General features: G+C 39.8%; 1 protein-coding gene across 1 annotated transcript in view; it reads right to left on the reverse strand.

Annotated features, from left to right (window-relative positions):
• LOC104619765 (diacylglycerol kinase iota-like) overlaps window positions 1-12,147 on the reverse strand; it is a gene marked incomplete at its 3' end in the record, with an annotated part of 78,446 nt that overhangs the window by 40,384 nt on the left and 25,915 nt on the right. Inside the window, exons 4-5 of the mRNA XM_010285764.1 lie at window positions 4,748-4,843; window positions 1,329-1,403 (exon numbers count right to left, since the gene is read on the reverse strand). Of these exons, the coding sequence (XP_010284066.1) occupies window positions 1,329-1,403; window positions 4,748-4,843 (171 nt within the window). The remainder of the gene's footprint in view (window positions 1-1,328; window positions 1,404-4,747; window positions 4,844-12,147) is intronic.

A 12,147-nucleotide genomic window follows, 5' to 3' on the forward strand; every position in this document is an offset into this window, starting at 1 on the left:
CGCTCTTCACCTGGAATTGCAACTCGTTTCACTGCTGCATCGTGACAGGTTGGAAAGACCTCCGGCTTGTATTTGTTTTACTTACAACTTACACCTTCGCAGAGAGGGCCAAACAGAAGACTTATGTATCAGTTTTAAAGTCCATAGGGTTTAAGAAGGATGTAGACTTTATAACAACCCTCTGCCAAGAGGTGAATTTCATCACCTCCAAAATGGCATAAACAAGCTCAACGGAATGGGTTTTATCTAAGTGCTCATTTGTTCTGGCCGGCAATGCCACCAGCTCGCCGGGCCATGGAGAGTCCCACTGCTGCCGCTGAAGTCAGTCATGAAAAATTCACTGGCAACATTTTGTGCTGAAAGCATGTGCTAATGCTCATTTCACTGTGGGTAAAAATATAGGGGGTGGAAATGGTACCTCTCCAACTTGGCATCATGGCAATCGCTGTGACATTTGTCAACACAAGTCCAAATACTTGGAGAGGAAAAATTATTTCCAAAGGGTTGCCGCTATAAATCTGTAATGCACCAACTTCTTGTGAGAACAACACTGCAAAGCATATAGGAGTGAACATAAAGCTCTAATGAAATCAATGGGGAAGTTCCCCCTCATACTTCTTTACACATATCCCACCAAGAAAGAAAAAACAGTGGGGGGGGAATTTCTTTAACACATTACCAGTTAGGCATAACGAAGAAGAATCACTGATGGTTAGGCAACTCAGTGATAGATATTCTATAGGCATCTGGGGGTGATGAGGGCTCCTTGAAGGAACTGAGGAGCTGGACAGGTGCTCACAGAAATAATGGTACTATAAATGACAGGTTTGACGTTTTCTATTTTAAAAACACAAACTTCATTTCTGTGGTTTTGAAGATAAAACAGTATAGTCTAGTAAACACAGTGAAAAATGTTCATAGTAGTACCTGATGACGCATTGCTCATAATAAATATAGTTGTCATAAGGTGGATTATGTTGGGTTTAGTTGAGGAATTTTGAAAGACCAGTTTTGTGTATGACAGGATACTGGATTTTCTAGCTTCAATTTTCAATCTAGAAGTAGAGGGAATTATTTTTTAATCATAAAAATTGTGAAAACATTCTGTGGTTTCTTTGTTGTTGGAGTTTTTCTAATGGGTCACAGGATCTGAAGAAATTTATTTTAAAAAAATATGCTGGAATTTTAAGCCAACTTTTTAACAAATATATTGTCAAAGCAGCTATGGACACCTACTTCGGCATATGATGTTTTCCAGACTGAAGCCTCAGTAAGAGAATTAAACGCGTGCTGTCCGCATCAGGCTCCAGAAGATGGCATTGTCTTACCTTCTCTAACTGCTCCATGCACGCGTTGTGGACCACAATCTTGCAGGCAGCACACTTCCTCCGCAGAGCAGATTTCTGCAAGAGGAAAGGGAGATGTGTGTGCATGGAGGTGTGCTATTCCCAGGAGGAAAAAAGAGAGCTGTGAAGCAGGAGGTGTTTTGCTCCTTATGCAACGTATATTTTTTTTTTCTCCTCTCTCTTGGTGCTTTCAGCTGTTCTGTATATTGAAACAAGGTCTGAAGCTCTTGCAGTTAAGATTTGGACTTTGTGAAAAAGACAGAGCCACAGTACTCCAGTTTGTGAACTGGAAGTAACAGGCTGTCTTCGGGTAGCAGATAAGGCTGTTAGCGGTGCAGATCGTCGCTCTGAAAGGGAGCGGCCTATGAAGATGATAAGCAGAGCCAGTGAAAAGAGGAGAAAAACCATACGTGCAAATCTGAGAACTCAGACCAGTTTGTAAGAGTGTGTCATTTCATGCTTATCATATAATATTTAATTTGATGGGCCTGACCATTGCCTTGCAGAAAAATACTTGCGTACTTGGGTGATTTAGCAGAGAATGATAACCTTCTCACAGAATATTGTTAAATGTTTATGAAATGTTACAGCAGGGACAAAATTCTCAACCTAATTATGCTGGTTAGTTTTATTAATTTCAGTAGGGCTTTTAAAATAATTTACATTGAATCCCCTGGGCCACAGCATATCAAAGGCAAGAGAATGCATCCAGGAGAGATTTACTTTTTTTTCCTTGCATATTCTCAATTTAATAAACCAGTTGGAATTAATTCTCATAGAAGTTTAACTTGCAGACTTGTGCTTGAGGGACAGAAAATTTAAACACACAGTAAGTTGAGGTTGATTTGTTTCAGATTTTTACATTCAATTTATTCATGTTCATTTAAATCACTACTAAATTATTTCTTTAGAATTTTCAATATATTGTAAATAAACTCAAGAAGAAAGAGGGAACACAGCTTTGGCTCACATTATAGAATTATTATTATAATTTTACTGAGTCTCATAATTATGAGTCTCATAATTATCTGGATATATCCTAACTGTGCACGTTCATATGTACTGTGGAGTGTTGTTCTAATGTTTCACCTGAAGAATCATGACGTAGTATAACAGACTAAGCTTTCATGTGTTTTGTGACTCATTAACTTTAAGTATGTTTTTAGTGTCTCTGTTTACCAAGAAGAGTGAGACAACATAAAGGAATCGATCCCTAAAATGAAAAACTGCAAAAACAAACAAAGGTAATGCCTTACGAGCAGCTTTTTTAATATCTTACTTTTTAAGTTGTTCTGTGGATCTTGAATGCTGGTAGCATTGCAAGCAGTTACAATCATTTATAGTGAGAGGCTAGTAAAAATTCAAACTATCTTTTCCATTACTTCTAACTTTTTTGACTTATCATGAAATGTCAGCTCCATATTCCAGAGATTATGAATTCATGTTCTCTATAGGCTAACCTTTTATGCAAACTCTCTGCAGCTACAGCTTAATTACTTCTCGCCATTTCTCCATTGAAAACATTGATCTTAAGTAGTCTACATGTAAAAGAGCCAAGTCAAAGGAAGACCAGGACAGGCATAGAAAGACGCAGTGCCTTCGAAAGAATCAAACTGGAAAAGCATTAGCCTTTTGACAGGTCAGGTTAAACTAACCACAACTAAAGTTACCTCAATTTTCATTTCCATCTCTAGTTCTTAAACTAATGAAAGCCCGCTACACTGTAACATGTTATAGACACAGATATCGCTTTCCCCCAAGGGAACCAATATGCTAATACCTAAAAGTGTCAAGAATCTCAGTCAGTCAAGCAAAGGCCAAGCAATTAAGAATTGAACAACCTTAAACTCTGCTGCTTCCTAAATATGACTCAACATCTCCAGGACTATTGGTCAGAAAAGCTTGTCACCACGTAAGCTATCTCCCAACATTCCCAGATAAAAGTGTAATTCGGTGGACCTAATTCACCAGCTACTGCAGAGTCCATCCAACCCATAGAGAGATACACTGCTAACGCTAGGACACAGTCTTGCAAAACATATGCAATACGTTATTAAATTCCGTGCTACTTTCTATGAGATAAAACATGAGGAAATATTTACTCAGTTTTAGAAAGGTAAATTTCTACTAAGAACATAAGAACAGTCATACTGGGTCAGACCAAAGGTCCGGTCAGCCAAACAAATCCTGTCTCCAGCTTTTGCCAAAACCCAGTGCCTCCAGACAAATATAAGTGCAAGGCAAAAACACGACAACACTTCCCTTGAATATTACCCCACATTCAGAAGTCTGTTACTTTTGGGACTTCGCTTCAGTACTCTTTGTAAGCAGGCATAGACTTCCCAGGCTTGGCCTTAATGTTATATGCCATAAAGCAACCAATTTGCTTGAGAAGCTACGGGGCATGGATATTAAATTTGAGCTATGGAAAGCACTAGTGTTTTGGATCAAAGCTCCCCAAAAACTGGGGGTAATTAGTGAAACAAAATGCTTCGATTTGGATCAAATTATTTGAGGGGTGGTTTGTTTTTTTTTCAATAAAATCAGAAAGATGGTATTGCAAAGAGTCACTGGCAGTATCCACAAACACCCCAGAGAAGTTAAGACTCTCCCTACACTTTGCAGTCCCAGGGCCACGATATTCCCTTGAGCACGGATTCAAAGCAAGAGCTTAAACACAGGATTCCCACTCTCCCACCAGGTTTCCTAAACACCAAGATAAGAGGTGGGGTTTTTTCTTCTCTTGTGCTGACACAGTTTAATTGAAATACTAGGTGTGAGTTGCTGAAGCAGCCTGGAAGTGTAACAGTGACTCCCCAGTCAAAGAAGAGTCACCCACGGGTTAGAGATCAATCCAATGAAACTCTTTCATGCACAGCAGAAAAGCTTCAACAGGAGAAGGAAAACCTCGAATATTCTCAAATAGGAGAAGGCAAACGCTTAAATATGAGTGCACTCATCGCTCGTAAGTGCATTCAAGAGTTTGGAAGATTCAGTTCAAATCATTGCAGTGATTAAAATCACAAAACTTTGATCAAACCCTACTCTCAGAGACCCTAGCAAGTGATATATTAGTATATATAAATAAAATGGGCTACTTTCTTTGAACATTTCTGAAATACCTCAGTATTGTAACCTCTTTTCCCTTACCACATTAATAAGGCTACTCATTACATCCATTCTCACTGTGTAAATAATCTTGATTACTCAAAATTGTTTGCGGCTTGTTCCCCAAGCACTAAAGTATTTAACCAGCAGCCTTTTGCCCCTTTTGCATTCCTTTTCCTTGAACAAAAGCATCAACAACAGCAAACAATTCGAGCTCACAAGCATCTGAACACCGTAGCAGCCTGAAGTCGGGCCTGTTACCAAAGAGAGAGGGAAATCTGAAAATAACTCACTGAGAATTTGACTTGGCAGCTTTCCTCTCCCAGGTAGCAGAGGTCCCCAGAAACATTTGTCTCCAGCCACAGATGCTCTCCATTCACAGCATTTTCCTGAGAAAAGATGATTGTTAATCTGGTTTGTGAAATTCAGCCACATGAGTATAGAGAAAAAAAAGATATGATTTTCACCACAAATTTAGGAAAAAAAACCAAACCAACAAAACCCAACCACCACAAATTGTTTTGTTTTTCTATAACACAAAGCCATAACAGTATTACCCTGGCTGACCACCCCTGCTTAAAGAATGTGATGATACAGTGAATGATGTGTCACTAACCAGAACCAAAGTATTTTTGTGTACAGTTCAGTGAAACTTTGCCCATGTTCTTCCCACATGCTGCACAGTTTAACTGGGACTCTAGATTTCATAAGCATGAGATGTAAACAGAATTTTCAAGGAACAGAAAATCAAGAGATGAAACAAAAAACATGACTACTGAACTTTCAATTGGAGAAGCCAATTCAAGGTCAGGTTGAACGAGACTCTGAGCAACCTGACCTAGTTGAAGATGTCCCTGCTTATTGCAGGGGGTTGGACTAGATGACCTTTAAAGGTCCCTTGCAACCCAAACTGTTCTATGATAAGCCCAAAAACTTCAGAACTGGGCCCAGAAGTGCAAAATAAGATACTGATTATAGCTTTAGGATGACAGGATAGACAAGGAAAAATGCCTTCTTTAAAATGACTGGGTCAACACTGCATGTTTATGAAAACATTAAGTGGCCAGGAGAGACCAGACTTTAATTTTATACCTGAAAGAATGATACATTCAACTGAGAACACACTGAAAAAAATTCTGCCTGGCATGCTGACAATTAGTAGTGATTAACATGGTATCATCTGATTTTTCTTTGACAGTGTCATTTGACCAAATCTATACCCTACTTCAATAAAAATTCTTGTTCTGAGGAAATTTGGTTGTAGAAAGACTATAGTTTTCACTTGACTGTAATCTTGGCTCAACTAAAAAGCCTAAGTAGTCAACTGTACACTACTTGAGCAAAGTGAATAAACAGGATTTCTGTTCAGTCAGAATTAGAGCATGATGGAAAACGCTTTGACAGTCTCTGACATTTGGTTCCCACACCGCAGAAGTCACAAATGATGACGCTTACTAAACAGATGGCGTCCGACAGCAGGATGCTCTGAAATAGCCATCTTGGTTAAAATAATGTATTTAAAATACCACTGACAGTTTCAAAGTGATGAAATGAGAAAGCTTCTCTTGCCACGCAGATTTCTTAGGTAGTGCAGAGAAGCAGAAGTAACAAAATCCTCTGCCTTCTGGAGTACGAGTGCATCCACAATAGCCAAGACCTACACAAGTCTGCATGTGGTACCTACCACAACTACGGTGCTCACTTCAATGAAGCCAGAAGAACAACATGGGGTTTTTTTCTGCTGAGACATCTACCTGTCCACAGGTCTAATTTCATCAGCAATGCTCCCATTGATGTCAGACTCAGTATTATGCCTCAGCACAAGCAGCTGGATGAGAGTGAGACTTGGATTCCAGTCTACTGCCATTACACTCTGCTTAAACATCATTTAGTGGCACACCATCCTATACCTCCATTTCTTCTCACCCTTTTGTCTGACCGCCCACCTGAGCTGTAGACTCCCTGGGACAGAGATATTCCTAAACTGTACAGTTCAGTGCGTGATAGTATAGGTGAGGCTTTTCAGCACTTCTATAATGCAGAAAAGCTTTTAAGGACTTGTATTAGCTTAAGGAATTCTTCAAGCCTTATTCAAATGGTAAATTATTCAAGACTGTAAATTCCTTCCCTTCAAGATTATCCTTTTACAAAAGCAATTTTCTTTGTCAAGACCTGTATCAGTTTTACAGAACTTCATGGAAGCCTAGTCACATCATACCAACAAAATTACTATGCCCACAGTATTACCCAACATATTAACTTCCTGCCTAGTTTATGAGGAGCCAGACAAGAGGACTGAAGCAAGAGAATATGAGCTCAAAGAGTGTTTGACCTGAGCACATTCTCTGCTGGTGAAACAATCCAAACTTGACATTATTAACCCAGAGCTAAATTTCACAGATTATAAAAAGTGTTTAGAAAGGATCAACTATGAAAGCTAAGTAAGAAAACACACCACTTCTGGGACATAATTTTTAATGAGGAATCAAAATTCCATTAAAAAACAGATTAATTGCCCTTTCATGCAGACCACGTCCACATAACTTGCCATCCAGGATTTCTAAAGATAAAGTGGCCTATTTCCATAACCTAGTTTAGACTGATTATTCCAGACTGTATCATAGATTCACATGTCTGACTTTACATCACAGTGTAAATCAAATCAGTAAGTAGTCTACAAGGATGACCTTTGTAGCTCATGCCATGACAGAGTTCTGACAAGACTAGATAATAAAAATGTAAATAACCTGATCTGGTACAAGTGGCACACCTCCAGGTACCTACTGCCACAAACAATTTCACAACACTGTGTGTGAAAACTCACAATTTTGATTCCGGCAAACTGACATTTGAAAAATCTTCTTTCATCCTGAATCAGAGCAAAGAGCCAAGATTCCCCAAGATGAAATGCACCCCCACAACCCAACAGGTTTTGCCTGTCAATTACTTTGTCTCAACAAGATCAAAGGGAATTATTTGAACTTCGCTGTTTTCAGATTTTACAGGGCGTTTTCATTTATATGATGAGACATTTTGTTGCAGCTTATGAAAATCAAGATGATATAGTCAAAGGAAAAACACTTTGACCTTTTCCAAGCCAGATTTTTCATTTGATTCTAATAGGAAATTTTGACAAAAAACAATACATTTCTATGAAGAATTTTGACTTCAGCATATCAGTATTTTCTTCTCAAAAAATTGCAGACATCATTCCACAATGTGCTGGACAAGAGTACTGCATCTACAAATACATAAGCTGACAGAGGTCACTGGGACTACCTCTAGCGTGAGTTCCTGTTTAACACAAAACTAAAACACAGTAAAGGCTACATCATCACTTGAATATTTTGACATAGATATTTTTCCACAGGAGGTTTGAGTTCAGCAACCTTTTCATAATTTGTCAGTTTGGTTTTTTTGCACTTGATGTCGTTATGTTGGCTTTAAGAGTAAATGGCTACTAAAGATGCAGTTGTCCTCTTTCTGTCCCTGACCCCTTAGACCCCAGTCTCACGCTCTTGCCATTTTCCTCATGCTGGATCTAGTGGCTGTAAATCTACACATGAATCAGTTCAACTGATGGCATAAAATAGATAAAAGTTACCTACCAAATCAGCTAGACAAAATGACTCACCCTGTGACCACATAACTGCTGGATCTGACAGAAGGAGCGGTGGGTTAAGGGTGGGTTCACTGGGACCGATACTTCTGGTACCAACTCGGTGCTAGAGCAGCTTAGCTGCTCTGCCAAGTCATGCTTTCATGAAGCAGAGGCAGCAGTGCTCTGCCGGCAGCGCAGCCCGCCTCACGGGGGACACAGGAACCCAGCGCGCTCTCCCAGATGAAGACCTCCCATCTGATTGCTCCTGATCCGTTACCACCTTAACGGCACGTAAAAATAATTTCAGTATAGCAAATAGTCCTTGCACATGAAACAAAAACCACACACGAGCCCCCCCACGAAGTGAAAGAGAAATAGGGATTCAAAGACTAGGAGTTTGGGAACATGACCATAACGTGCTGTGCTTATTTCACTAATTCAACCAGGTTTCTTCTCTTAAGTGCCCCAGCATGATTAAATGACAGAGCAAGTGTTACCATTTTTCTAAAGCCCTTAAGTATCTCCATACCTCGCTGTTCTTCAAGTTGTAGTCAGCACGGTTTCAAAAGCAATGCAGATAAATCTAGATAATTTAATTTGCCATGTCAAGCAGCCATAGATATTCATCCAAACAAATACACCAGTCAGCCCAACTTTATAATTCAGAAGAGTTGTAACTCCAATTGTCATGGGAGGAATGACTGGCATTCTGTAAAAAATTCTGTAAGACAGATTTCCAAAATAAGCCATTAAGAAATTTTTCCCTTTGTTAACACTCCAGTGAGAGAGATGAATCTTCTTACAAGTATACATTTGGGTGATAAACTTATGATTGGTGTAAAATTAGTGCTCAACCTAAATTTAAATAAACACATTTGTAAGCAAAAATTATTAGCTTTAGCCCTTGTCTTTATGAGGTCACTATCAAGCAGGAACAAGTTTGTTTAGATGTCTTTTTCCCAAATGTGTCTCGCTCATGTTTGGCTTGTGTTTTACCTTTAACTCTGAAATTCCAGAATTTGTAACGCTAACGTTGCAAACAATAGCAATGTCCCAAACGGTTTTCTGTTGATATATATTCTCAATTTTAACTCCACCTCAGCACATTGTAATTTGGGAATATTCTTCATGTAGAAGTCACCTTTTCTTTAATTATCACAAACATAATACGCAGACATAAAACAAACAAAAAAAACCCATCATGGAGATATGGTACTACATCATTACTTCTAAAAACTTCAAGATACATAGGCTCCAACTTCAGAACTATTTTGGGTATTGAACTTTCAGGTCTAGGTTCACCACATTCTCTAGCTTTTTCTGCCATTCTCCTTTCCCCCACTGTGCTTTCCAACACCACAGTGGGCATCTGTTGTCCACTCCTGTACTCTCTGCTGAGCTTTTGAGATTGTTGTTACCAGCATCTGAAAGATCATTTGTATGCAGAAGCAGAATTAACAACGTTTGTTTTCATGGAGGAACAATGTCCAAATACTATCAAATGAGGTGGCGATTCCCTATGTTCTCATGAACCATTATTTTGGCTGACAACAGCTTAACTTCAGTCCTTTTAGCAGCAATAGGAAAAAAAATACCTATTGGGGGTGGGGTGGCACCTTCTATATCACTGCATCCTATATATCACTAGGGAAAAGGAAAAAAAAAAAAAAAAGATGGCCACCATTTTGAAATATGACAAATCTCTTCTTTTTTCTCTTTAGACCTCTCTGGAAAGAACATTTGTTCTCAAACTTCGATGAAAAGAAACAGCAACGTAGGACTACTGATACTGAACACATTTCTTCAAGTGTCATCTGCACATAAAATTTCAGCAATTTTTAAGCATGCATGGAGCTTGCTCTCATCGCTACTTATTTAAGTGGAACTAGAGCTCCCAGTCCCTCTACATGTTTTTATGCGACTAATGGGATACCCATACCCCAGGATTCTCTTTTCTCATGTGAGCATCTGATAACATACATCTCTTTTTCAACTCAATACTCAGTTCCCAATTCCAAAACAGTCTGGCAGACACTCCAACGGAAGCGAAATATCCTTCAGTGTAAAAACTAGTATAGCTTTTAGGAAATTATGATATAGAACAAAAAACTGTTTGCATGGAAAAGAAATATATTTATCTAGGTGGGAAACATTTCATCATGTGTAGAACATGTTTTAGTGTATTAACATGCATGTTAGTACACTAATAAGTGCAGTATATCATTAGGCATTTATAAACACTGCCCATGAAAGTAAGTGGACAGCATTACCGACTAATGCCAAAAAGACGCAGAATATAATGCAACAGTTTCATTGCAAAGTCACATTCACTGATTATAAACACCTCTCAGAGGCCACCTCACTGTCTTTTTATCTAGCCCATATTCCATCAGTCTATAAGGATGTTATGGAAGATAGTGTTGAAAGCTTTGCAAAAGCCAACACAACAGCCATTGCTCCCCCCTCATCTACCAAGCCAGTTATGTCATTATACAAGGCTGTCAGGTTGGTCAGGCATGATGTCCCCTCCACAAATCCATGATGACTACTCTCAATCACTTTCTTATCCTTAATATTTTTTGAAATTGCTTCCAGAAGGATTTGCTCCACCACTTTCCATCGCCTTCCCAGGAATCAAGGTGAGGCTGATATATAATAGTTCCCTAGATCCTCCTCCTTGACATTCTTGAAGACAGGATTGATATTTGCTTTGTTGCAGTCCTCAGGAACCTTCTCTTATCATCATGACCTTCCAAAGACAACAGACTGGCCCTGCAATGATATCAGCATGCATCTCATGAGGTCACATGGACTTCTATATGTTCAGTCTATTTAAACGTTCCCTAACTTGATCATCCTCTGCAAAAGGTTAAGTCTTCCTTGTTTCAGCCACTGATGTCAGAGGTCTGGGATTCCTGAAGTCAGGACTTACCAGTAAAAACGGAGGTGAGAAAGGCATCGAGCACATTGATTTTTCCATGTCCTTTGTCACCAAGTCACCTGCCCCATTCAGCGGTCGCCTAACATTGTTCCTAGTGTTCCTACGGCTGCTGATATGCCTACAGAAACCATTCTTGTTGCCCTTCATATTCCTGTTAGATTCAACTCCACATTGGCTCTGGCTTTCCTCACCCCATCCCTGTGAATTTCGGTCATGCCCTCTACAATCCTGGCCTGGCCCTGCTTCCACCTGTGGTATTGGGGGTGGGGGGAGGGGGTGGTTTGGGTTTTTTTTAGGAGTGGGGCCGGGTGTTATTGGGTGGGCAGGTTTTTTTGTTTGATTTGGGTTTTTTTTGTTGGGGGGGGGGTGTTGTTTTTTAATATTTTAGTTTTGTCTGGACCTCCTTATGCATCCATGCAGGCCTCCTGATGCTTTTGCTTGCCCTACCGCGTGTGAGGATGAACTGTTCTCAAGCATTGAGGAGGTGATCTTTGAATATCAACTAGTTTTCCTGGAGCTCTTTTCTCTTCAGAGTCATATCACATGTTACTCTTCCAAGCAGTTCCTTGAACGGTCAAAGTCTGCTCTGTTGAAGTCCAGGCCTACGATCCTGCTGTTTGTCTTGTTCCCTTTTTTCAGGATTCTGAATTCCACCATTTCATCATTACTGCAGGCAAGATTGCCCTGACCTTCACATTCCCCACCAGTTCTTGCTTGTTTATAAGTATGAAATCCAGCAGTGCACCTCCCCTCATCAGCTCCTCAATCACTTGTGTCAGGAAGTTCTCAATGCATTCCAGAAACCCCCTGGATTGCTTGTGCTCAGTTGTTCTTCAGCACGTCAGGATGATTCATGTTGTCTACAGGAGTACAAGGGCCTACAAACATGAGGCTGCTTCCACTTGTCTGAAAAAGGCCTCATCTTCTACCTCTTCCTGAAGAAGGCATCTGTAGCAGATACCCACAACAATGTTGCCTGTGTTTGCCCTCCAGTCTTGATCCATAAACGCTTCACAAGGCTCATCATCCATTCCACAGCAGAACATGCATTCCCACTTCTCTCTCATATGAAGTCAACTCCCCGCTCCTCGCCGTCCTGGCCTTGTCCTGCCTAAAAAGTCCATATCTATCCATTATGCCACTCCAGTCAC

This window comes from Phaethon lepturus, unplaced genomic scaffold (assembly GCF_000687285.1).
Source record: "Phaethon lepturus isolate BGI_N335 unplaced genomic scaffold, ASM68728v1 scaffold3874, whole genome shotgun sequence".
NCBI classification, from domain to species: Eukaryota; Metazoa; Chordata; class Aves; order Phaethontiformes; family Phaethontidae; genus Phaethon; species Phaethon lepturus.